Source organism: Coffea arabica, chromosome 8c, assembly GCF_036785885.1.
Source record: "Coffea arabica cultivar ET-39 chromosome 8c, Coffea Arabica ET-39 HiFi, whole genome shotgun sequence".
NCBI lineage: Eukaryota > Viridiplantae > Streptophyta > Magnoliopsida > Gentianales > Rubiaceae > Coffea > Coffea arabica.
This window is the reverse complement of record NC_092325.1, coordinates 10,491,667-10,518,807: the sequence shown is the minus strand read 5'-3', so window position 1 is coordinate 10,518,807 and position 27,141 is coordinate 10,491,667. Positions and strand designations below refer to the sequence as shown.

The 27,141-nt window shown below is 35.8% G+C and overlaps 2 protein-coding genes across 6 annotated transcripts; one reads left to right on the top strand and one right to left on the bottom strand.

Moving 5' to 3' along the window:
* Positions 1-5,647: 5,647 nt before the first annotated feature.
* Positions 5,648-16,973, top strand: LOC140003863 (uncharacterized). Of its 3 annotated transcripts, none has more exons than XM_027228642.2 (9): positions 5,648-6,130; positions 6,655-6,858; positions 7,393-7,450; positions 7,626-7,688; positions 12,242-12,317; positions 15,679-15,791; positions 15,973-16,062; positions 16,150-16,281; positions 16,548-16,973. In XM_027228642.2, exons 1-9 carry the CDS (start codon positions 5,784-5,786, stop codon positions 16,680-16,682), a joined length of 1,218 nt encoding a protein of 405 aa, XP_027084443.2. In that variant the 5' UTR covers positions 5,648-5,783; the 3' UTR covers positions 16,683-16,973. The 3 variants fall into 3 exon arrangements, with proteins under 3 accessions (XP_027084443.2, XP_027084441.2, XP_027084445.2); XM_027228640.2 differs by having other exon boundaries at positions 5,649-6,130; positions 15,676-15,791; XM_027228644.2 differs by lacking the exon at positions 6,655-6,858 and having other exon boundaries at positions 5,649-6,130; positions 15,676-15,791.
* LOC113706700 (disease resistance protein RPM1-like) lies at positions 16,842-25,020 on the bottom strand. 3 transcript variants are annotated; one of them, XM_072063541.1, is made up of 4 exons: positions 24,824-25,020; positions 23,839-24,727; positions 18,116-21,041; positions 16,842-17,251 (listed from the first exon to the last, which is right to left on the bottom strand). In XM_072063541.1, the coding sequence occupies exons 3-4, from the start codon at positions 20,983-20,985 to the stop codon at positions 17,245-17,247; spliced, it is 2,877 nt and encodes a 958-aa protein (XP_071919642.1). In that variant the 5' UTR covers positions 20,986-21,041; positions 23,839-24,727; positions 24,824-25,020; the 3' UTR covers positions 16,842-17,244. The 3 variants fall into 3 exon arrangements, with proteins under 3 accessions (XP_071919642.1, XP_027084450.2, XP_071919640.1); XM_027228649.2 differs by having other exon boundaries at positions 24,685-24,727; XM_072063539.1 differs by lacking the exons at positions 23,839-24,727; positions 24,824-25,020 and having other exon boundaries at positions 18,116-22,214.
* Positions 25,021-27,141: the final 2,121 nt, after the last annotated feature.

Genomic DNA, 27,141 nt, shown 5'->3' with positions numbered 1-27,141 from the left:
TTTGATTAGAGAGTACTTTTTCTGATAAATGTTTATTAAGATCTTGAATTTGATTATTTGATATCCAAAAAGGAAGCATATATAAATCATTCATTGAACAATCTTTTTTAATATTCCAATGATAGTTAGACATCATTATCATTCTAAAAAATTAGACTAGTACACGAAAGTCAAATGAAACTGCAATAAAGGATATGGCGAAGGAAGAGAAAGATGAATGTTTACACTAACAAAATGCTATCGTCATGACTCATGCCAGTAGTAATACAAACAAAAACTTATTCTTTTCTATGGATAAATATGTGTTTTAAGGGTTAGGGATATATGGAAAAGTTTATACTCATAAGCATTAGATATATACATTTGGACCTTTTTTGTAAAAATATTCACACTTATAGTTACGAACAATTACGATGTATAGATGTCTGTTACATACTAATTACATATTAGGATGGCAATAGGCCATAATTAGTGTGATTTATTTCTATTGCATTCTTTAGTTTTTACCAACCCGCTAGTAAAGCCTTGTCTAGTTCCATTAATTCAATTAGGAAAGGTAGGACACTCCCAAGAAAGATTACATCTAATATCAAATTTTTTTTTTTAAAAAAAAAAGATAATAAGCATAGATAACATATCCTAAAATATTAGTTCTTCATATGTTTTGGGTCATAGAATTGTGTAAAAAATAAAGGACAACAATGAAAGCAATAATAATTTAGGAAGGGAATTATTTTTATAGATTATCATAACTCAAGCTCCTGCACAATTTCTAGTAGTCAAAACGGAAGATTAAATGAGAGATTCTTAAAGCATTCCAAAAATAAGTAAACTTCACGTCGTCTAGGGGAATATGTTTATTTTCCAATTAAATTAGAGGTTGGACAAATGTTAGATAAGCATGTACAAAATTCTAAAAAGACACCATTAAGATAAAGAAGGAGAATAGAAAATATTAGCAAAAAAGTAGAAAAATATTTTCAAATTTAGAAATTACTTTGTCCTTCTTAATCTTTATGACTCACAACAAAATACCTTTTTCACATTCTTTTGTGAAAGAATCTTGTTTGCAGCTGATTGTTGCATGATATTGAAAATTGAAGAGTAAGCTATATAACTTAACAATTTTCCTCTTTTTTTATGAACATAATACAAGAGTTAGACTTTATCACAAAGATCTAAATATTTTTCTTTCATTATAGTAGATAGGGATTTCAAATTGTGTTTGGTCCATATATGTGTATTTTTATCAAGACATTTTGTTGATGAATGTATAGCAAATTTTGATAAATTTTTGTTCGAATTATGAATTTGGCTAATGTAAGATTTAGATACAAAAATGCTAGCACGTGCAGGACTCGTGAAATTTTTTCATACATTCACATACTTATTGATCAAAATGTTTCAATTTGGTGATTGTATATTAGAATTTCTTTTATGTTCCGTAACTTTATCCCTCTTCCATACGTGTTTGAAACATTCCATTTAAAAATTACACGTCATATGGGAATTAAGAAATGAGGTAGTCTATTTTCTTATTTAGATTAGAAAACTCACCCTTCAAATTATCAAATATGACAAAAGAGGCAAGCATGACTTTTCAACCTTAACATTCCATTACCCCTATTTGAAAGGAACATTTTGTCACACCCACCATATTCTATTCCCCTTTCCTTATCCACTTGCACCTATACATGGAAGTTCTAATATTTCTTTTCTTCAAGTCTCATTTTGCAGTACTCACAATACCTTCAAGGGATTATTTTGGGCTTCCCAATTCATGCATTGATAGCAATTAGATCTTAGATGAAAATTTTGTCCCCTAAGTTTAAGGTTTTGCATTCATACAGAAAACATCCAAATGCGATAGGTTGGAGAGTTATATTAGAAAATTTTGATTAAATCTTGCAACTAATTAAGACTATATTGAAATGTGTCTTCGAGCAATCAAATCTTTGTTTTCTCTTTCATCAACTATGACTCCCCAACATTTTTCTCTTAATTTTAAAGATCTAGTCATTTCAAAAAGTTTTTCTCATTTTTTTCAGAAACCTTCTGGTGGCTTGATACATCTAAAACCAATATCAAGTAGCGATTTCCTTTTTTTTTTGGCAAAAAAATCTTTTTTAGACTGTCTTTTTAGGCCGAAATAGTCACATTTTTAAGTTCCATTTTTATTTTTAAAGTCAAAATCCATTTCTTTTTTTTTTTGAAAAACTATTAATTTCTTTTTATCCAAAGAAAGGGACTTTTTTCTCTTTGGATTAAATGGATTATGAATTGCCTGAATTTTGTGTCTTATTCCTTTAATATTAATAGTGATAAACTTGGTTGTGTCTTGCCTCTTAAAGGGGAAGCACACATTCCTTTCCTTTCTCTCTGCCACTTTGATCTCTTGTGCCTTCAGGAGGAATCAGGCAAGGGGATTCGCTCCCCCTATCTATTTCTCATTTGTACTGAGGAAGTTACTAGTTTGCTCAAGCAAGTGAAAGAAAGAAAATAAGAGGGCTCATAATTTCAAGGAAAGGACAAAAACTATCCCATTTATTCTTCACTAATGATTCCTTAGTCTTTTGCAAAGCTTCAACAAGGGATGCAAGGGAGATTAGGAGAATACTCAACTACTATGAAAGAGCATCAGGATAAGAAATCAACGTTTGTTTTCAGCCATAATGCAAAGAATAGCCAAGCATATGAGCTGCTACAACAATTGGGAGGAATTCAAAGAGTGCATCAAGGAAAATATCTAGGACAACCATTGGTGATTGGAAGATCAAAGAATCAGGTTTTGGGATACATTAAAGGAAACGGCACGAATGGAAAGGGAAAATGCTAAGCCGAGATGGAAAAGAAGTGTTGTTGAAATCAGTTGCGATAATCATGCTGAATAATGCTATGTCAGTGTTCAAGATGTCAAAAGCTATTTGTAAAGACCTGTGCTTATATATGGCCAAGCTTTAGTAGGGCAGTGATTAGGGAGACAAGAAGATTCATTGGATCAATTGAAGAAAATCATAGAAGTCAAAGGCAAAGGGTGATTGGGATTCAGGGACTTGCAACAATTTAATTCTATTTTGCTAGCCAAACAAGTAATGGAGAATTCTCACTACTCCAAAGTTGTTGGTTAGCTAAATAATGAAAGAGTACTTTCCCACAACCCCAATTCTGAAGGCCTAATGCATTCCTAAGAGTATCACGGATATGGTAGAACATATAAAGTGCTATCAAATTGATAGAAGAAGGGACATGGAGAATTATAGGTGATGGGAGAAGTATCAAAATTTGGTAAGATAGATTGATACCACAAACCAAAACTGGGAAGTTATCAGCTGCAAAGCCAAGTCTCTGTGAAATAAACAGAGTGAATCAATTGATTGTTTGGCTGAAGAATGGAATAAAAAATTAATTCAATCTTTATTCTCTCTAGAGGATTGCATATCAATTTTGAGTTACCCCCTCAATCTTTTTAGTGGCAAGGATAAGATTAAGATAGGTTCACAACTCTACAGGGGTTTAAATGGTGATCTCTGGGTATTCCCAAGAAAAGTCAAAGAATCAGATGGAGGAGAATGACAAGACTGATGGGAGTAAGCCTAGCAGTAATAGTTTAATGGCAGGATTGTGGAAAAATATATGGGGACTTGATATCAACACAAAATCAAACATTTCATATGGAAGTGTCTGAACCATATATTCCCCCCAAATGAAGTTCTACAAAAAAGCAAAAAAGAATGGGAAAAGGCAATTCTATATGCAAGAAGTGTGGTGACTGGTGAGGACATTGAAACACTAGAACACATGTTCTTCTCCTGCATTTCTGTTCAAGATGCAAGGAATGCAGTCTTTGTACAATGGGATGGATTAGCAGTCATGCATGGAACTTCCAAGTACGGTGGATCCAACTTTAGGAAGTAGTCAAAAGGAATAAAGGGAAGGAGGCATATTGCATTGACTCTGAATCTGCTGTGGCCAACACACAAAGGTAGGAACGAAAGTTGCTTCAATGATAATGAGCAAACTAGATTCTGGATTTCCAGGAAAGCCACAGAAGATTGGGTGGGGGCCGGGGGAGGGTTCCTAAAAGTAAACAGGCAAGGGAGAACCACAGAAGAAGCAATCCTAGCAATGTACAAGCAGCTTGTGCTAATTCTTCAAGTGACTAGCAAAAGATTTTGACTGTTAAAAACACAGACAGCATCAAAAGTATAGTTGGTTTGTGAATTAGATTGAGAGATGGATTGGGAATCCCCAAAGTCACTTGGGCACTACCAGTCGAAGAATGCGTGAGGCCAAAATTGTTGATGCTTTAGCGATACTAGAGGCAATGATGCTGGCAATTGAAAAGAGCTAGCAGTAATTAGTATTGGCTCTCAAAAGTAGTAAATAAGATCAACCAAAAAATTGTAGATAGTTGGAAGCTGCAAAACTGTTTTTGTAAGTGTAGTTTTCTTTTTATGTAAAGAAATAGGAAAATCATGTTAGCAATTGTTTGACAAAATTTACCATTCAACTAAACCAAAATCCTATGTGCGAAGCATATAGTTTTTTATGTGCCTTAAAATGAGTGTACATGTTTATATAAATGATTATTACAATGGTACAATACGAATGACTTTTGACCCAAAAAAAAAAAAAAACTCTATCATGTTAGTAACTGTTTGACAAGATTTACCATTACTAAACCAAATCTTAAAGGGTTCATTACCTTTCACCCTCTATGGTTTGGGCTTTACCACATAAGCCCCTATAATTTAAAACCTATATATAAGTCTCTTATGGTTTGGGTTAAAGTGTCACTATTAGTTTTCTGTTAAAACTAACAGTTAATAGTAAAAAGTCAAAGTCAAATTAATAAATTGACAAATTCACCTTATCAGTACTTTTTTTCTTTTTCTTCTCTCTCTCTCTCTCTCTCTTTTGGGAAGAGAAGAGATTATTTTGAAAACCTATAATTTAAAATACAAAATATTAACTTTCTCCAATTACAAAACAAATGGAAGGGAAATAAATAAATAAGAAACAAAAAAGATGGAAGTGAGATATAAAACAAATAAATAAGAAACAAAAATACCAGTTTTTTTTACTACAAATATCATTATAGGTTTTTAAATCAAAATTTTAATGGTATTTTCCAGTTCTTATTTATGTAGTTTTTGCTTCAATTTCTTCTTTTTTACGTTTGGAGGGAAAAAAGAAGTAATAAAAGTATAAATTTGTCAATTTATTAGTTTGATTTTGACTTTTTACTATTAACCATTAGTTTTAACGAAAAAAATTAACAGTGATATTTTAACTCAAACCATGAAGAGGTTATATATAGATTATTAAACCATAGGGAGATTATATGGTAAAGTATCAAATCACATGAAAATAAAAAGATAATTTACCCAATCTTAAATGTGAAGTATAGTTCGTGTGCACCTTAAAATAGAGACCCATCCAAATTTTACAGTCAGTAGTCTCTTAATTGTACATGCATACATAAATGATTACTACACTGACACAATACAAATGATTTTTGACCCAAAAAAAAAAAACTCAAAGGCACAAATTGCACGTAAGGCCAAAAAAAAAAAGAGGAGAAATTAGACAATTACTCGATTATCACCAAACAAATGCACAAAATCCACTAATACGGAGACTCCAAATCTAAATCGGAAATGTAGCTGACACAAAGGAGGCGCAATTAGAATGCCACGTACTGCCTCCCGCGCTTCACATTTTTAGCTCCAAATTTCCCCTCCCAACACCCAACTAGAACCTCCGAGTGAAGAAGGCCGGCCATGGCCGCCGTGGCTAGCACCACTTCTATTCTCAACAACTTTCCAAGAATCAACAAATTTAAAGAAAGCCCTTTTCTCAATTATCTCTCCATCAATTATCTCTCCAGAGGGGTTTTCCCTACTGAGAATTGCGCAAGACCCTCAAAAATGACAATTTGCAGGACCCAAATGAAAATGGTTAAACCCAATAGCTTCAAGAACACTTCTTTTGTGAATCATAATGGTAGAATTTACAACAGGCTTGAGTCTTGTTTGGTCATTCCTCCTCCAAGAGGGAAAAAACCCAAAGCCATTATTAAATTCTTGGGAGGTGCTTTTGTTGGAGCTGTCCCTGAAGTTACTTACAGGTCAATCAATATTCGCCTGTCGTTAATATCTCTGTTTCAAACTTGACTATTAGAGTTGATAATTTTCAAGTCTTTCTTTCTTTCTTTTTTTTTTTTTTGCTATTTTGATGAAGTGCTGTTAGATTTCTGGGGTGGAACATTTTAATTTAATTTCTGGATTAATATATGTGGCTACTTGCTTGTCCAACTACAGTTTTAACACACTATATAAGATTAATCCTTGAGTTAATTCTTGAAACACAGAAACTAAAATAAATTTGCTTGTAGCGTTAATTTTTTTTTTATTGGAAGATTTTTTCCTCTGGTTGAAGTAATTTTTTTTTAACTCGGGAAAAGAAGGAGGAAACATTGCGCTGGAAAAACAAGGTCTGCTTGATTGAAATTCAAACTGTGATGACATTGCGCTGGTGATGTTTACTACAGAACAGAGGGTTGTTAATTCAATTTTTTCTACTGTAAACTAAAATGCTAATAGAGTCTTATGATCTGTTTTGTTTGATTAGTTGTTTTTGTTGTGGTGGCAGCTATTTGCTGGAGCAACTGGCAAATGAAGGCTATTTCATTATCTCGGTGCCATATAACGTGACATTTGATCATGAAAAAGTAACTAGGGAGATTTATGAGAGGTTTCATGCTGGCTTTGATTTGATTTTGGGGTCTGAATTGCCAGAATATGGCCTTTCACCTGATGATATTGTTGATCTTCCACTTTACTCGGTAGGCCATAGGTGAGTGGAGGTTAATTGAGCATTAATGATCACAAATTAAACTTCATAAAGCCTTAATTGTGTTGTCTAATGTTAGTTTGTATGTTCAATGATATACTTTGTCCCGAGGATGTTAGGCATGTCCTCTTTTTTTCTTGAGGAATCTTTACATCAATGTGTATTGGAGCTGCTAACCTTCATAGCAACATTCATTTTATCATAGTAGAGGTTCAGTAAAGCTGTTTTGGAGCTGAACATGGGATAGTTGTCCAATGAATTGTTTTTTGAACATAAGATGATCGAGTTAAGCTTGGATAGATTGGAGGAACTTGTGACTGATTGAATTAACAAAATGCTGGGAACGTTTAATTTGAAATGGTGAGGGTGATGAAGAAAACTTCAAGGTTAAAGATCTCGCTAGTACTCCTAAGTTTCATTCTGATGAGACTGCGTTATAGATAACCATGCCTAAAATGCTATCTAATTTATCTAACTTTTATTTCATTCTTATCACGAAACTATCTTTGACATTATTTGGTTTAACTATAATTGCAGCAATGGTGCACTTCTACAAGTGCTTACTGGAAGTTATTTTTGTGAGAAGATACCCAAGGTTCCTTCTTTCTTCCAAAGTTTCATAAGTGCTTAACCAAAATTGAACTTAATTAAGATAAGAAAAATATAACTAAAAAGTTATGCTTTTGCAGCTTTAATGTGTGAAAATGCACTGTAGTTCAGTGTTTAGTACTTTTTGACTTAATGAAGGTTATACTTGTCTCTCAATGAAGGCAAATGCAATAATATCATACAACAACAGGCCAGCGTCGGAGGCAGTACCATACTTTGAGCAGGTAATTCTGTTCCAATGCTAATTTAAGGGGCTTAGCTGTTATCCTGACTATCCAAAAATAAAAAATGGTGGCTTTTAACATTTTTTTGCTGTTGAAGTTGAGCAATTAATCTTTATTAAATTGGATGTTTGCTATTTTTTTATTTATTTCAATGCTAAAGGTCTTTCTTTATTTAAGTATGGGCAAAAAACCGCGATGGTCCTCAAACTTTCAACTTTGCGCATTTTTAGTCCTCCAACTAATAAGCGCGTAAATATAGTCCTCCAATTAATAAAAATGTGCAGTTGTAGTCCTTCCATCCCATTTGACCATTAAGACGGACGGAAAACACATCATGGACTGCTCACATGACATTTACTGGGTTAATCTCGTCAGCAAAACAGAGGGACTTTCCATTCAACAGTTTTGTTAGAATAAAATGGACAATTTAAAAAAGTTTTGTAAGCTTCCATCAGCGTTTTTGGTCGGAAAAAAATTTGCACTGTAGCAACACCTGGCATCCTTCAAAATCCGTTTGTATCTTTTCTTTTCTGACTATCACTTGAAAGTCCAAACGTAAGAAAATCCACCTCTCTCTTCCTTTCTTTTCGATTCAATTGGAATCGCAACTCCCGAACTAGCTATAAAGAGGAAATACCAGAAAAAAGAAAGAAAGAAAAAGCCCAGCCCCAGAATGGGCGACAAACAAAACAGAGCTGCACGCAAAAGGTTGGTGGAATTACAAATCAGGATGAAGAAACATTACCGTCCCTCACCGTCCATAAGATAAGCCTACCTAGTGGTGGGGACGGAGACTCTACTAGAGTTATTTGGAGGCAGTAGTAGCAGCAGCAGCAATTGGATGTAAATCAGAAGGAGGAGGGGAAGGAGAAGACAGAAAAAGTTGAATTTGGTCCATGAAAGAGAGATGCTGGGGCCTGTCTTTGCACTTGACGTATCCTTTGGCCTCTTTCTCGGAGTAGCATTGGTATCCCTTCTCCCCGTTCCTCTTCCAGAGTGCCTCCACGTAGGTTGAGTGTGCGTAGTAGGCCTCAGCCACTATAGGAAGGGGTTCATGATCGTGGCACTCCTCCTGGATGAGGACGACCCTGATAGGCAGACTCTCGTAGTGACCGCGAATGACGCCCTCCAAGTCGTCCATGCGGGCCAATGCCCTTGGGGAGACGGAGTAGAGCTCGCCGGAGACAGGGTAGCCGTGGCCGTGAAAATTGAGCAGGAAGGGAACTCTGTAGGGCTCATAGATGCCCCTCCTAAAACAGGGGGTTGAAGTAGATGCCCCTCCTCCTAATTTTCCACTCCATCGTTCCTCTGGGCAGACATCAACACCTCACCGATCTTCTTCCCTGCTGCAATCTCTTGACCGAAGGAGTATCTAGGGTTTTGCAGAGGCTGGTGAAGAAGAAGTTCAAAGTGCATCCGACGTTTGAAGTTTTTGAGGGGCTTTCTTGCTCTTTGTACTGTACTGACGAGATTACTCTCAATAAATATCATGTGAGCAGTCCATGATGTGTTTTCTGTCCGTCTTAACGGTCAAATGGGACGGAAGGACCACAACTGCACATTTTTATTAATTGGAGGACTATATTTACGCGCTTATTAGTTGAAGGACTAAAAATGCGCAAAATTGAAAGTTTGAGGACCATCGCGGTTTTTTGCCCTTTAAGTATTTACAGTACTTACCCTTATTCCTTCATACAAAAAAAGAAGAAAGAAAATTGCCCTTTTTGCCCCCTTCATCTCTAACTGCCATAACTTGGGCTATTCATGCAATGCTCCTGGGGAAGGAAAAATTTGCAGTTTATGCTTTAGTTTCTTTCATGTTCCTAGTTCTGGCTTTTACTGGCTTCCAAGGAACATGGAGGGGGATTTCCTTTTCTTATACAGTTGTGGCCATGAACTCTTGGAGGCCACCCTTCAAGAGCCCAAAAACCTTTGGGGATTTCCTGGCTGGCTCATAATGACTAAAGAGCTGTTATGTAATATGTGAAGCTGGGAATGGACTTCTATGGGTAGATTGAGTAGTTCAAAACAATGTTTAGTGAGTCAGGATGCATCTGTGTTATGCCACTTGCTGAAATAGTCTCTATGAGTTCATGCACAGGATGGCAGCAACTCGTGAGTGTAGAAGTTGGTGTTGCACCTGCACCCTAGTTGAATCCTGCAAATTGATTCATTTCAGTGGTATCTGACAAATTTGCTTAGATTTGGGTATTCTTTCATATATATCATTTTTACTATGGATAATAAGATTAGTTTGTAAAATCATCCATTTCGATTTGTATATAGGGCATTTTGTTTCCCTCTTAGTTCTGACCATGTGACATAAGAGCTGCTGCATACTATGCCAAGCAGGTAATGGTGCTCTAGGGTGGATCAAATAATTGTAGCCACGGTTTAGCTAGTGTGACGCAGGACATGAAAGACATCAATAAATCGAAGGAAAAAAAACTTCAGTTTCACAATCTTTTAGCTCTGGAATTGATTTAAGATTCAGATTGTGGTTCATTTGCCAATTTTCAGTGTGCAACTGTTGAGCTTGTTGCTGCAACTTTTGTTGGTAAGTAGTTGGCTGCCTGATAATGATACTGTACTTGAAACTAGTAGTGGAAGTCCAAGGGTAAAGCATACTTGGAAGTCCAATGGGTAGGCATGGGTGGACTTTCAAAGAACACCCATGGTTGGGAGTTCAATGGTCATCCTACATAGCTACTATTGTAGTGGACAACAATTGCCACAGACTCTACTCTTGAATGGCTGCTTTTGTTTTACAAGAGAAAGCTTTTAGGTTGCTGTGTTAGACTTTTTGAATAGCTTGCATTAGTTTTTGTAAATGAGGGTGAGTTTGAATCAAGAAAGTTTCAGAACGAAACCCCTCTTAGTCTCTTACCTGTGAAGTCTTAGTAGTCATCTTTCCTTCCTTCCTTTCTTTTGCCCTTTACCTCTCCTAATCTCTAATTAACCTCTACTTCTTAAATCTAATTTCTGCTCAAATTTCACCAGCCAAACAGCCTATTCTTTCATTGCCTCTCTGAATCTTCAAACCAATATATAGGGTAAATTTAAAAGAATCGTGGTTTCTATTGAGGATCTATGATAGCGATGCAACTGACTGATGTAGTTTGTCTGAGTTCATGAACAGGGAACTCTACGATTTGTGAGTGTAGATGCTGGTGAAGCGTTGCACTCTAAGCCCTCCCCCACCAGTGAAGTAAAAGTCATGTCCTGTAGATATTTGACGTTTATCCAGCTGCTGCCATTTCTGAGAGCATACTTGGTGGATGAAGGGCTCTTTAGCTACTAAGATTGCTTTTCATTATCATGCCATGGCATGAGTTTATTACCTTTTTCAAGTGCAATTCTACTAATCCTTCAATAATCCTATGGATAGTAACATCTTAGTTGTCGAAAGATGTATACATGACCCATTGTGTCGGATCACATGCCTATCATCCTCAAAATCTCCTTAATTGTCATGCTATTCCCTTTACATTGGAATATGTATAAGATGTAAAATGTTAAAACAAACATGAAAAAGCTAATGCATAAAGGAATGTAAAGGTGCCATCACATCAATGTCATACTATGACTGTCAATTAACAAAGAAATTTTTTTATAATATTTCAGATAGTATATGCTCACATAATGGGTGGGTTGAGAGTAACTTATATTGCTTCAGCTATGCCATGAAGTTGATGTAAAGTGAAGATTTTTTTTTTTGGAAAGGAAATAATTGGTGACGTTAGAGGGAGCAAGAAAATGGGTAATCTTATAAGTGAAACAGGACAAATGGTAACTGAAGGTAGCAGCTCAGAAAATAAAGGGAAAAAAATGTGAAGTAGAAAGTGTAATATGCAGTTTATAAATTAAAAGAGTGTCCATAGTAGATTGCATATATTTGTGGAAATGGTATGTCTGTACATATTACTGACTTTGCACTTCATTTCTAGATTTTTCTGCTTTGAGTATTAGCATCTATGCTTCTGCTTGCTGATGGCTTCTACAGCAACTAATGCACTTTTGTTCATTTGTGATTGTTGTAATTTTGTCCTTATACTGAACTGTTCACCAATTAGTAGTCATCCAAAGGGTGAAGTCATATCAGTCTTCCATTCATTCAAGAATACAAATTAGTTCAGTATAAAAGGGAATCGACGTAAACAACATTATAGTTAACATATCCATGATCTTGGTGATGGTTTAACTGGAGCCAATCAACATTGAGGATTATATGGAAATTTGGATCTAAACATTTATCTAGTTTGTTTAATTTATATTTTGATATTGCATAAATATTATACCTTGAGATTTGGTGGATCAATTTTGTCATATGTTTTTGAACCTTAATTTCATTTTAAATCTTATATACCAAGGCGGAGTTGATTGTAAATATGCTTATATGATGAGTTGTTACTATACTCGTTCAACTGGTAGGGCTCCAGTTTCTCAGCCCTTGCTTTAGAATCCGTGTCAAATTTTGTCTCCTGCCTCTCAAAGAACTAATATTGCTTTTGTAACATTCCTCATTTTTGAAGTTGTATTATGCTATGATGCAGTTAGGACCTCTTGTCAGTCAAATATTTCCAATTATGGAAGCGTCTCCAGTATATTCATTCACTCGAAATGCCTCAGGTTGATCACAGTGAAAGGTTTCTTAATTTTCTTGATACTTCTTTAAAATTAAACATCATTAGTTATGTTGCTTTAGCTACTCATACATCAATGCTGTGTTAGTCTAATAGAAATCTTTTGAATCCCAGGATTAATTGTATGCTCTTTACAAAAGCGGGCTACTGAGAAATTGCCAAATCAATCCCTCTGTTGTTAATATAATCACCATTGACATTAGCTTTGATGAGAAACAGTGTGGCTTTGTTTGGACTCTTGAAGGTCATTTTTGCTCTCACCTTCCCATGATCCAATCACCATTGACATTAGCTTTGATGAGAAACAGTGTGGCTTTGTTTGGACTCTTGAAGGTCATTTTTGCTCTCACCTTCCCATGATCTAACTTGTAGTTTGGGTTAGGTGGAGGAATTTGTGTTGTAGACTGATGAGTATTGGTGGAGTGCAAAAAGGGATGGGGTGGTAGGGAATGTTTCCTGTTCTGTTTTATTTATCTATTGTAAATTGCAGTGATAGTGTAGAACTATTTTCTTTGAGTTAGTCTAACTTTTTAGGGTTAAGTTCTGTATAAGGGTGTTAAACAACAGAGTGGAAAACTGGTTACCTATGAGGTGGTTTATATAGAAGAACTCTATTGATGGTCATAGATAGCTCAAGAATGAGGGGTAGGTCTTAGGCTTTTCAGAAACTAGCAAGGCATGCTGTAGAAATTGTATCCTACAATTTGTGTCGACACAAATACTTGTGGAGCTACTAATGTGTGGATATCCTGAATTTGTAGCCAAATCAAAGCTTCTAGTTGTAGGTTCCAACTTTATTATCCACAGATTGACGATCTGCACTCAACATGGTTGGGTAGTTTTCTATCTGCACTTAATTGAGTAGTTCGTGTGACTGTTGTGACATTCTTGCCAATGTTTATTTACCTTTTTCATTTTCTCTTCTATTCGGAAAACAAACCTTCTGTTAATGTAATGGAGGATGAGTACATCTACCGTATTGGACAAAATTTGAATAGGTACCACCAGTTTGATTTAATCTTATACTAATTCCCTGTCCTGTGCAACTCTTTGGGTTCCTGAAGACCAATTATTTGGAACTATAGTTTGCTGAAGTGTCTCTACCCTTGATTTCCTTATACATATGCTAAAAGAAAATCTTCTTGCAAATGTTGTTTTCTGAGGCCTTGAAACATACGCAAGATTACCCAGGCATACAAGTGCTCTTGGTCCTGATTCCATTTTAATGCTTTGAAAGAGGCCTCAACAATATCTGCATTAAACAGAAAATGAGACATTATTTGATTTTTTTTTGGGGGGGGGGGGGGGAGTAAGTGAGAGATCCCAGGTAGGACTGTCAATGGGGCTGGGCCAGCCCGAGCTCGGCTCGTTCGGCCCGACAGAAAGCCCGATGAGCCCGATCATTTAGTGAGCCGGTCTGAGCTTGAGCCTAAAAATTAGGCCCGAATTAAATGTGAGCCGAGCTTGGGCCTTATTAGGCTCATACCCGATATAGGCCCGGCCCTTTAATTACACATATATATAATATTTATATTTTGATATTATGTATAATTATATATCCAAATATATTTTTGCTAAATACTAAATATATATATAAATTACAATTACAAAACACAAAAACACATCTAAAGACTCTTTCATGAGCTTTCTTGAGAGCCAATATTAGTAATGCATAACTAAATCTCTAATTTTTCTTATTGGTTGAGTAACTTTTTGTATTGGCATATTATTGGTTGATTTTTTTTTTTGGTCTACAAACACAAAAATCATCAAGCATATTTGGATTTAAATCACAAGATTATAAAAAAAAGTTTCAACTTTTAAAGATGTATTGGCTTATGATTGCATGTTTTATTACTATTTTTCATGCATTTTAAACGGATTACATATAAATATTGTTGAAAAAATTTTGGTTTATATACTTTTTAAGAACTATTATTTGTTCATGTTTAGTTTTAATATTATAGTCTTGTAAATGTTAAATTAGTTTTACAACTTAATAGTTATACTAATTATATTAAGAAAATTCAGGAGTAATAAGTGAGCTTGGGCTAAGCCCGATTAAGGCTCACAACCCGAATATTATGTGAGTTGAGTATGAGCTTCACATTTACGAACCCGAAGCTCATAGCCCGAAGCCCGAAAATGTCTCAAATTAAATGAGCTGAGCTTGAACACATCAAAGCCCGGCTCATTAGGGCCGATTGACAGGCCTAATCCCAGGTTCAAGCCCTCCCACTTACACTAAAAAAAAGGAGACGTTATTTGACATTTTGCAGAGAGTGTACTTCATTGCAACTTTCAAATGTTAATACGTGCATTTTCATTGTAGATAGCAAGTGTAGCAGTAATAACAAAAATAATTTTTTCGGTTTGTACAAAACTTAATAATTAGAAATTAGAAAAAGAAAATGAATCATTAACTATAATGAATTTGTACTTTTGCATATGGTTTCTTTTTCTTAAATTTGCAAATGTTTACTAACAGTTAATTCCTTGTGTGGCCTAAACATTATTTTCCTGAACCATAGAGGCTTCCCCCAACCCCCCCTCTCCCTGATTGTTGTGGGTGGGGGGGGGGTGGGAGGGGAGGTGGGGGAACTGGGGAGTCTGCACATGCTAGGCTGTAATCTACGAGTCCTCCTAAGTCCTTCCTTCACATAACCCACATAATGTTGTTTCTCATTTATTCCTGAAGATATGAGCATGATGGACACTGAAGCAAGTAGTGTATTCATTTAATCCTTGATCAAGCTAATGGTGCATAAAGCTTTTATAACAATGCGATGCAGAATGATGCTTGAAAACTGGGCTTTATCAAGAAGAGAAACTTAATGCATGAAGTGTTTTTATGTCAGGCTTTAGATCATCTAAAACATCGGTCTTATATTTTGTGTCAAGGGAGTAGAATATTATTTTTAGGGTCTTAGGGAATACAGAGATATTTACTTGCAAATAATGGCAGGTTATGTTTCGTGTACTTTATTATTCATGAAGAAGCAATAGAGCACAGTAGTGACATATAATTAACTTGTCCTTTCATTTTTTATGATTTATAAGAAACAGAAATCAATTCAAGACCTTGAAATTATTATTTTTGAAACTTTTATTAAATCCTCCCCAAGTTTCACAATTACCAAATATAAGGTATCTCTGTAAACCAAGGCAAGCCTTCAAGTAGTAATGAAAATATCCTGGTACAGGTTTTAAAATCAAATTGGGATTTTTTTCATAGGTATGATACAATGCTTCATTTGATTGAAGACATATGGCTGATGAGGTTGAATCAAATTGTCATCTTTCTGATTCTAATGCCTTCTTTTGTCATTGATACTAATATACAGCAGATGCATGGAAAGTACTACTTGATACTGCTGGAACCATGATTCCAGATTACGATCCAGAAGTGGCAGTGTCAGTCAACAAGTTTGTTGATCAGTTGCCGGCTGTTTTTAATCAGGTGACACCCCACTTACATGATGATGTCTATCCAACCTGGAAAACAAATCCTGCCACCTTTGTGGCTGAACATGTCTATATCTCCATCATTTTTCTGTCAAATGGCAAAATGGCTTTGTCGCTCTTTCTGTCTTCTGGTCATTCTCTAATCCTCAAACTGCCTCAAATGGATGTTACTTCAGCTTGCTGAAGGAATTTCGGAGTTCAGGCCAACACCCTCTGAGAATCTTGACTGTTTCCAGAAGTCATACAATGTTCAGCATACATTACTGGTTTGAGCATGTTATTCAAGTACCAGAATTGATTGAATTGCTCCAACTTCAATGTTCACTTTTAAGTCTATCTGATTCTTTTTTCAGGTCAAGTTCAATGTTGATGCAATTGATCAGACTGATCTCCTTGAAGAGACACTGAAGCCTCGAGTGGAATCTATTGGTGGAAAACTACAGAAAATAACATTGAATGGAACTCATATTACACCTTGCATACAGGTATGCTGCAGTAACTTTGTGCTCCTTTTGTATCATAATCTTTAGTCCTTTGCTTTCTGGGAATTTAGGCTGACATGTTGTGCTGCGCCTTGTATCTTGTGCCAATTGTGTATGTATTACTTAGCATGATCTTTAAGTTACTTTTGATAAAAAATTGGAAAGTAGCACGGTAATCAAAACAATGGCATGGTCAACGATTGTTCTCTTACTAAATGTCTTCTTTTTATTCTCCATTTATGCTGAAATTTGTTTTGTTGGGCGATCAGGAACCTAGATGGCAAGTGGGAGATATATACTCGCCTGTAGATGCCGTTGCTCAAGGTCTTAAGACAATTTCTTTGAACGACACTAGAGTCCTCACAAGAACAATTACAGATTGGTTTAGTCAACTTGAAGGATAGAGACACATAAATCAGACCCATGATGCGGCAATATCTGAATCGTGTGAATCCTTCCTGGTAGTGGGTTGACCTTCTTCCCTTTGAGTTGTTTGCATAGAATTTTTCTCGGAAAGTTTTGCATGGAAAAGCATCCTATGTTTGCATAGAACTTTCTAGGAATTTGCAGGGAAATGCATCCTATGATGCATAGGATGCAAGGAATTTGGTTAGATATGATATAAATACGTAATTTTGATAGTTGTAGGCATCATTACATGGCTTGTGAAATATAAATCTCAGACACTTTGTCTCTGGAGTTCTGCGCACACTCACACAGATGCTTCTTCAAAAGGCACGTCAACATTTAGCTTACTTTTGGTAATTGATACCAGCAATCAGTTGTTTTCTACTTGGTGATACTGAGATTTATGTGGTAGCCTTGTGCATAGTCTGCGGGGAGGGGCAGACTGTACATCTAAATCTCCTATTAGCATCATCTGATACGCTTTGTCACGTCTTGTAATCTTTTCCTTTAGGTGTATGTCTTTTGCAGCGTGGAAAAAGACTATTTTATGGCTTTTCATCAAATCCTGCATGAAAGTTTAAAGAGGCATTCAGTAATTGAAGTAATTTGAGCTCTATTAGATCATAGATTTCTTGTCCATCAGTTGCACCAACAATCACTGGCACGAATTGCATCTATTGAATGAATTGATTTAGGGCTAAGCAAAGAATAGCCGCACAAGGTTTGAGCCTTTATTTATTTTTTTTGGTTGCCCGCCCGGTATCCGAGGCTTTGCCCCGACTAATCCGGACCCGATCCGGGTCGCGCACCTGGCTATGGTAGGAGAGTCTCCCAACAGAGGTGTCTGCATACACTAGGAATCGAACACGAGACCTGCTTAAGCGAATCCGAGTCGCTTACCACTCGGACCACTCGGACGAGCCTTTATGTTTCTAGAGTACTCTCAATTCTTTCCTGAAACTTCAATATTATTAATCCGAGGCCATAATTACAAGACCTGAGCTTTCCTATTTCTCTATGTTGTTCAAGGACTCTTCCACTTCCAACACGTAAGTTTGTTATATAACGCCATGGTATTTGTTGAGAAGTATTTGTGTTTAAAGGACACTAAAAGTCTCATTTGGATATTAATTTGTCCAAAAGGACAGATGGATGAGCATAAAGGACTGATACAACCATTATTTGTCCAAAAATTACTATATTATTAGCTACTAGAGAAATCAATTTCTAAGTCATACCAGCGTATAAACATAGGCTTCATGTTTTAATTTTGAAATTGTGTGCAAGATGCTAAGGCACTTCTAACCTGCACCCTCTAAATTATTTGCTAAATCAATTAAAGAAAAAATTATGCAATACCGTATACAAACAAGATTATGCAACACAATATTTATACAATAAGATAAAGAAATAGGAAGGAAATATTTACATCTTCTTCCCCCACAGCCGGTGCAGTCTCCATCCCTCCTCATCTGTCCACAATACAATGACAACTTCAGAAATGTGTGCAATTTTTCTATAATCTTCAGTCTCTTCATTTAGATTCTCTAGCTTCTCCATCAGTTGAGAACTCAACCCAGACAAATACAGCTTTCGAAGTTGGCTCAAGTGTTGAATTCCCAAAGGTAACTCCTCTAGCAATGGAAGTGTATGCAGAGTGAGTTCGTGGAGACTGGGTAATGCACCCTCCTCCACTTTCAGCCATTTCAACTTCTCTAATTTCGCTAGGTACAAATCCTTTAACTTCGGGAATCCTCCAGCCTTGAAAAACAGCCCCTCTCCTTGGTAAGATCCACAAAAATTAATCCTAACCAAATTTGGCAAATGGTGGAGGGGTTCAAGCGGATCCTCTTCATCCCTTAAGCCACTCCAATCCAAATCTATTCTTACCAAGCTTTGAAGATGAGCTATCCATTGTGGCATCTTTTCTAAGCGGCCACACAATACTAGCATACGAAGAGATTGGAGAAATGTTGTTGAAGGCATTTGAGATGAACGAGAATGATGATTCAGATCCATTACCTCATAATCACCACCTTCATCTCTAATTGAAGCAATGTTTAATTCCCAAAGTCTAGTGAGGGTGGCAAGGGAGGAGCAGAGCACCTTTCCATCTTCTCTTCTCAGATTTGAAATCCTTAATTCCCTTAATTGAGTCAATTTCCCTATCTCTTTAACTGTTACGGATCCGCTACTGGCATCTATGGTATCTAATGTTTGTAAGGCAAGAAGCCCTCCCAATTTTGATGGAGCTTTAAACCCATGTAATCCAAAACTGTCATCAGAAACATCAACTTTTTGGTATACCATAAGATGCTCAAGCTTTTGTAGCTTCAGGATTTCCATGGGTAATTCCCTGACTTGAGTTTCGCCCAAACCCAAATACTCCAAATTTCGAAGCTTTCCTATGAATTTCGGGACTGCTTTGACTCCTGTCCTAGATAGGATCAGATGCCTGAGATGATACAAGTTGAAAATCTCATTTGGGATTTCCTCCAATGTCTTTTCATCACTCAAATCCAAAACCTTTAACAATCTGCCACTCTTTAAAACTTCTGATAACAAGGTTCTGGATATTAGTGGATTCATGGATTCAATCGTAATAAAGGATCGAAGGTGGTTAAAGCTATAACATTGGCTTTCTTGGTGCTGCTCGGTGTTGTTGCTGCTACTATGGACTACCAAACGGCGTACCTTCTCAGATAACCAACTTGTGTATTGTCCAGTAGTAATTGTGATCATATTTTGTTCCCTTGCCTTGGAAAGGACAACTTCTCGCACTAGATCATGGATTCGACAAGCATAGGGGATTCCCTCGTAAAAACTTTCAGTCACTTGAATTAGACTCCTATTGACAAGTTCTCTGAGGTAATTGTAGCCTACATCTTTCATTGTCAATCCTTCTCTCTTTCCTACAAATCTTTCAGCTGACCATAATTGAACAAGTCTATAACAACCTATTTCAAAATCCTCTGGGTAAATGCTTAAATACAACAAACAGGTCTTAAGATGGCAGGGCAGATCATTGTAACTGAGAGAAAGTATCTTTTTGACCCTGTCCAGCATACCAGAGCCTTCTAATTCACCTGCTAGGCTGCGTCGAACCATCTCCCATTCCTCTGAAATATTCAAGTCTTTCAAAGCCAAAAGCCCACTGATTGCAAGAACCGCAAGGGGCAATCCCTGACATTTCCCCAATATACCTTTTGCAACATCTGTTAGATGGGCAGGACAACCATTTCCTTTGAAGATCTTGTTGCAAAATAGGGTCCATGAATCCTCGAAAGACAGGGGCACCATTTTGTAGACATAATCTTGAGATTTGTTGCAAGATGCAGAGGCTACATCGGCTTTTCGTGTTGTTAGCATGACGCGATTGCCATAGCCATTTTCGGGCAGTGCAAATCTAATCGCATTCCAGAATTCCACATCCCATACATCATCAAACACAATTGCATACCTTCCGGCTTGTTGAAGAAAATCTTTAACACATTGTTTCAGCTGAATTGCAGTCATTGTCTCGATCGATTCTGGAACTGGTTTCTTCAAATCATTGTGTAACTGCCGAGTCAAGTCTTTCAGGAGCTCCTGGAAGTTGCATGGTTGAGAGACAGTTACAAAGGCACGAACTGGGAAATGCCTTCTAATACCTAAATCTTCGTGGACTTTTTTGACTAAGGTAGTTTTACCGAGTCCTCCCATGCCAACCACAGAAACGACTTTGAGTTTGGAATCATCTCCTTCGAGTAGTTGAGAAATTAGCTGTTGTTTGGGGTGGTCAATGCCAACTAGTTCAGCTTCTTCCACGAGAAGTGCATCATCCCTGCTATAGCGCCATGTTGTGTTGTTAACAGCAGCAAGAGACTCGCCCGCTTGGGTAGTACGGCCGAATTCTGATTGGTATCTCTGATGCCCTTCAGATATATTCTTTACTCTGGCCTTGATGCTTTGTATTTGCTGAGCAACCTTGCGACGAGCTCGCAAAGTCTTTATGGAGTTGAAATTTTTCCTAATAGAGCCATAGAACCCTGTTGCGTGATGGTGAGCAAAGCGAGCTACGAATTCATCAAGAACATCTTCAGTGTCATAAGCGGCTTCTCGTACTTGCTTGATCCATTCTTGGAGCCTGGGATCAGCACCTTCTTCTTTTGCTTCTGCCGCTCCCAGGAAGGCTCTCATGTGCCCCAACTCATCCCTGATGTGTTGAACCTCTTGGCGAAGCCCTCCCAATAATCTGCCCTCTTCACGCAGAAAAATTGAGAGCTGATCTAACACAAAAGACAGAACTGTTTCTGCCATTTTCAGTCCTTTTCTTTAACTTGAGAATATCAGGAAAGGAAGAGAGGCTCCTTGACCTTGTACAGAAAAGGAAGAAATTAGAGTTGGTCATCGGTTCGTAATATGATGAACTTTAATAATGTGCGATTCAATACTATTGGTCAACAAATCAAACCGCGTTCAGATCTGTTAATATAAAAGGTGTGGGGCTAAACTTGCAGACTTCCAGACAATATTCACATGTGAATCTGTCCTTTACTGATTTACTCATGCAATGATTGTCTAATTTGTGGGACAGTTGTGTTACGTATCATTGTGATGACTCTAAAAGAATATTTATTTTTTTAATTGCTCTTAAACATGTTTTACAATTACTTATTTATCTTAAATACATTATACTACAAAACATGCTACAATGAATTATACAAAAGTTTTTCTAAGTAATATTCTATCCATGCAATCCCAACTAAAAAAAAATAAAAGGAATTCTTTTATTGGCTTTTGCTGTTATTGCCTTTTTATATCAAAACAGTTACCTTAGTTAAATATTTAAAATTTACCGGTGAAATTTGTTGCTAGTCATAACTTGGATGTCAATTACTCGAGCTACTTGAATCCTACAACAACTAAAACCATCATATTCTTTAATTCTTTTGTAAGGGTTTGTCATCTTGATCCTGTTACTACAGAAGAATTGTCAAAATCGTGTGAAAAAGTTAAGGATGAAATGCTAGAAAATGTATATCGTAATCACTAATCAGAAGAAAGAAATCGGTGGGAAAATGAAGCCATAATCGTCCAAAAAGGAAGAAAAAAACTAAAGCAATAGGATGGAAATTTAAAGAAAAAGGCCAAACAGCGATTTGATTATGAAAGACGAAGCTGCCTTACCGACAAAAGAAGCTGCCTAAAATGCAAAAATGAGGAAATTATCATGAAGACTTTTTTAGTCAGTGGAGTCTTCACTCTTCAGGGATATTTAATTGACTGTGGGTTCTTCGAACGGATAAAGGAGCAGCCATTGCACCATCTTGCAAGAGGAAGATTGTTTATATTTATATATGTAAGGATGGCAATGGGGGCGGGTGGCTGTGCCGCGGGAGGCTAATGGGACGGGGGGAATATTTTCCCCCCTGCTCCGTCACCCGCTTTAAAAAATTAAATATATAAAATAAATAAATAAATAAATATACGATTATATATAATATATAATTTAATTAGTTACACAGTTATGATAATGATATTATTAGTTATATGTATTATATAATGTATATTAGTATATGTAATATAATTGATATTATTAATTATACTAATAATTATATATATGTACTAATACAAATTATTAATTGGTTATACTAAATTTACTAATACATTTATACTAAATTCCTAATTACACTTAATACAATAACATTTTTTTCTAAAAAAAAGTATAAGCACAATAATGAATTAGTGATTGTATTTGTGTCAAAAGTGAAAACTTAACTACTTTAGTTGTATTTATTTCATTATGTTGGATTGTATTCAAATAACTTTTGTTTGATTGTTTTTATAAGTTTCAATTATGAAATTACAATGAATAATAATTTGGTAATGTATTGATATTTTAGTACTTGATTATTTGCTAAAATTTAACCATAATAAAATTATATAACAAATTTTTATTAGCCCCTGGGGGCACTCGCAGGGGAAGTGGGGCGGGGCGAGGATGGGGAAGTAGGTCAATTCATTCGAAAAAGATAATATAGCAAAAGTCTGAAGTATTCTAACATTATCATTGTATCACTATCCTAAACTTTAGGAATTTTGATTTTATAAGACATTTGTGTGCTTCTTTAAAATCTGGAGTGTTATGCTTCCAAAAAAAAAAAAAAAGATCTCAAGTGTTTTTAGTTTTAGATACATTTGGACCTTGGAATTATTTTATAGGGTCTCGTTCTCTCTCTCTCTCTTTTGTACTCTTCTGCTTATAGTGATATTATGTTCCTTTTTCACTCATGATCCACGATAGTGGATCCTCAGAAGAAAGAAACTATAGGAAAATGAAGTATTAGTTGTCAAGAAGGAAAGAACACCAGAAAGCAAAAGGATGGAAATTAAAAAGAAGAAGCGAGACAACGACTTGATTTTGAAAGACGAAGGTGCCCTGTCCGCAAATGAAGCTAAAATGCAAATTCGTGGAAACTATTAGAAAGACTTTGCTGTCCGTGGGGTCTCTTGCAAAAGTAAATAAATGATGGACGAAAAAGTGTAGTATATGCCTTTTTGTGTGTGTGTGTGTGTTTTAACTACTGTAATTTGTGTAATTTTTTGTTAATGTGCCACGATGATTTACAATTTTAAATCAGGCCAACTAAAGAATTGAAAGTCATAACTGATAAGTTACTTGCGATTTGATTTTTACTTTTTTTACTAACCAGTACCATCCTCTTTTAGTTGTGATAGACATTCAGGCAGATTTTTCAAATTTTAAATGTTACAAGGTAAGACAGTAACAAAAAGCGTGCAGAGAAGGGAGAAAGTATAAAACAAAAAAGGTGACATAGTAAAAATTTGACTTTACATTATTGTGTATTTGATTTTCAAATTTACAAGGGTAATTATACAATTATGATCCTTTTATAAAATAGCAATTTTACTTGGCTTCGAGTCCCCATCAGTTTTGGCTCAACTAGTATGCGGTGCAAAATTTTTTATCGACAGAGCAAAACCATGACTTCCTAGCAAGGTCCTACTTCACTTTGGTTCTAGGTTCCTACTTCATTTTAGTGGATCAATCGATACGAAAAAGATAGTACAGTGAAATTTTGAGGTATTCTAACATTTTCAACCAAAAATGTGCATAATAATAATAAAAAAAAGAAATTCAGCACTTACTTTGGAGAGAATAAACACTCTGCCAAAAGCTGATCTGTTGAATTTGCAGAAATTCCCTTTATAATGGCGAGGCTACATCGAAAAAGAAATAGAAAAATGGCCTTGCTTGGATTGCTTGTTTCCGTCGGAAAATATTGTCGTTTCCGTGATCACATTTCCCTATCACCTTTTTCCCTCACATATATCAAATCGCTACAGTAATTTTTCCATAAAAAATGACGAAAAATGCAATCCAAACACAACCTTAAAATTCCTTTAAGTTTGAGGGAAAAAAAAATTAAGCACTTACTTGAGAGTAAAATAAAAGAAAGAAAGAAACCACTGGGAGTAGCTGATCTGTTGAGTTTGGGAAAATTGCTAGTATATCGTGAGGCTACTTAATTACTCAAAAGTAAAGTTTAAGAAAAAATGTAGAAACTGTTCGTATATGCAAGGCTTTTTGGCAATGGAGACGATCTATTATTGAGGAGAAAGGAGTAGTATTGTTGTTGAAAAGAAAGTAGATCTGTTAAATTGGTCATGAGTTTCCTAGCCTTGTAGCAGTACAATTATTGAATGTGGTGGACCTATAGATTAGAATTTTTCCACGCAATGGCATAATAAAGTAGAATGAAAAAATAACTGTATGACCTTTCAGGGTTGTCTTGTAATAGAGCTTTGAACATGGGATGCATATTGCACATTTGCACTGTACAATTTTGAGTGTTTTACCCTAAGCCCTGGAAGCTAGTCGCCAACATATAAAAGTATGCTAGTAGAATGAATGTCATAAACACATGGAAGCCATTTATATTTCAACCATAAAATGTGTATTAAAAAAAAAAGAAAAAGAAATTCAGCTCTCACTTTGGAGAGAATGAATACTCCGGCAACAGTTGATCCGTTGAATCTGCAGAAATCCCCTTATATGGTGAGGCTATGTTTATAAAAAAGGAAAAAAAAAAGCCTGGAACTTCAAGAAAAGTAAACAAATCTCAGCACTTACTCTGGCAATAGCTGATCTGATGAATATGGGAAAAGTACCTGTTTATCGTGAACCTACCCTGTCAAATCCAAGTTTGATGAAAAAGAGAACACGGGCGAGGAAGATGATAATTTGAATCAAAATTAAAACAATGCAGTATGTGCAAGGCTTTTAGCTAGGAAGATGGAGTATCATATAGAGGAGAAAGTAGGAGCAGTACCGTTATTGATAAGAAAGCGGAGTGAAATCGGCCGTGACTTTCCTGGTTGGATGGTAGAACAATTAGTCAACGTGGTGGACCTAAGAATGTGGATATCATCCATTGGTTGTCGGAGTGGCACATGGCAAGGTCCTGGTTCGCTTCGGTGTTAGGGTCCTTTTTGATGACATATGTTGTCAATCTTTAAAAAAGAGAGCAAACTAAAGCAAAAGGATGGAAGCTTATAAAGAAAAAGCCAAACGATGACTTATTTTGAAAGAAGATGCCTAGGCTTCGACTGAAGCTAAAATGCAAAATCCTGGAAATTATATTAGGAAGGTTTTATCACTTTTCAGCAACTTCCAATTGATTGTAGGCACTTCAACCGCATGAAGGAATAGCTACTGCGCCATCTTGCAAAACTCCCGTTTGGATTGTATTTTCCGTCATTTTTCATGAAAAAATTATTGTAGCGATTTGATGTATGTGAGGGAAAAAGGTAATAGGAAAATGTGATCACGGAAAATGACGCAATTTTCTGGCAGAAAATGGCAATCCAAACAGGGAATAAACGAAGAACTGAAGATTTTTTACATGCCTTGTGTGTGTGATTGCATGGCTATTTTTAGCTACTGAAATTTTGGGTTACTATTTTATAACGATACATCATGTCAACTAAAGAAAGCTTAAGTTACAGTTTTTTTTTTCCTTTGAATGGGAGACTTCAGCCTTACAATGGGAAAGGAAAAAATGAAGGACTTGATAGCCGAACGTTTGATCTTATGGTCATCTGACTAAAGTATCTCTGAATCTCTGATACTAGCTCAAAAGATTTGAGAATGTCAGCAGTAGTTGTGTTAAACATTTTCTACGGCATTTCTTTATTCCATTCTTCTTTAGTTTCCAAGAAGTTTTTCAACAAATTGTATCAAGATTCACTTAATTTTACTAAACTCCCATTTAATCCGCCATACTATTTTTCATTAACAAAGTGACGAAAGTTCCCCATTAATTCCGAAAGTTTCATATTTTTTAACCACTATCTAGACGGAATGGTTCAATTAATTAGTTTTAAAAATTTAGTGGGTCAATCGATACGAAAAAGATAGTATAGTGGAATTCTGGAGTATTCTAACATTATCATTGTATTATTATCCTAAACTTTTGGAATTTTGATTTTATAAGACATTTGCGTGCTTCTTTAAGATCTCAAGTTTATGCTTGAAAAAAAAAAAAGAAAAAAAGATCTCAACTGTTACGGTGTCGGAGGATAAAAAATCAAATTCACATTTGTGATTGTGCTTTTCAGAACTAAAGGAATTATGATACTACCTATCATCCTTTTCTGAAATAGAAAAGAATTTTAGGTAGTGTCATAATCCCCTTTGTTTTGAAAATCACAAACCTATGTTTCTGTTGATGTTTGAAAAACGAAAAATGGGAAGGCCCCCAACATTTTTTCCAAGTGATGAACAAGAAAGTTTCTAATGAGCTTTGATGAACAGATATAATATTCATAAATGATATCCGCACCCTAACTCAAAACTACCTTCACCCCTTGGCCCACCACCCAACAAACCAAAATTAGTGTCCCTATTTCACTTCTCATTTTCTTTTCACGGCCTGTTAATTTTTCTTTTTTGTTTCTCATTTCAAGTTTCTGAACCAAGACAATGTCATGAATTATAACTCAATCAACTTTTCATGATTCATTGCGGAAAGAAAACTTCCAAAAGATTTTCTGAAAAAAAAAAAACCATTACTAAGATAAGGTATGAGAATAATACAAACCGTTTTATGTACAGAAATTACTCTTCAAAATGTAAAGTACAAGATTCAGTTGAAGCATACAAGTTTTACAATGTTACGCTTAAAAAGTTATCCATGAATAGTACAAACATGCTTGAAAGTTATAAAATTAAAAATACGACTGTCTACCATGACTTTTATATGTTAGGTTGCATTAATATTGGGCTTAATTTGTATTTCTAACCAAAGAGATCTTAATCTAGTAGTTAAGGTTGAGACTCTAGGAATTAGAAGTCCTGAATTTCAATCCTCCTTCCTCCCTTTCCACTTCTCCCTTACTAGAATTTCAAAAAAAAAAAATTAATTCTTTCTAACATTAGGTTATGCTTGT

Bases quoted from the DNA above. Each gene is read 5' to 3' on its own strand.
- LOC140003863 (XM_027228640.2), top strand. From the start codon at position 5,784: ATGGCCGCCGTGGCTAGCACCACTTCTATTCTCAACAACTTTCCAAGA. The intron at 7,451-7,625 runs GTTCCTTCTTTC...CTCTCAATGAAG, and splicing joins TTTGTGAGAAGATACCCAAG to GCAAATGCAATAATATCATA. The intron at 16,063-16,149 runs GTTTGAGCATGT...TTCTTTTTTCAG, and splicing joins ATGTTCAGCATACATTACTG to GTCAAGTTCAATGTTGATGC.
- LOC113706700 (XM_072063541.1), bottom strand. From the start codon at position 20,985: ATGGCAGAAACAGTTCTGTCTTTTGTGTTAGATCAGCTCTCAATTTTT.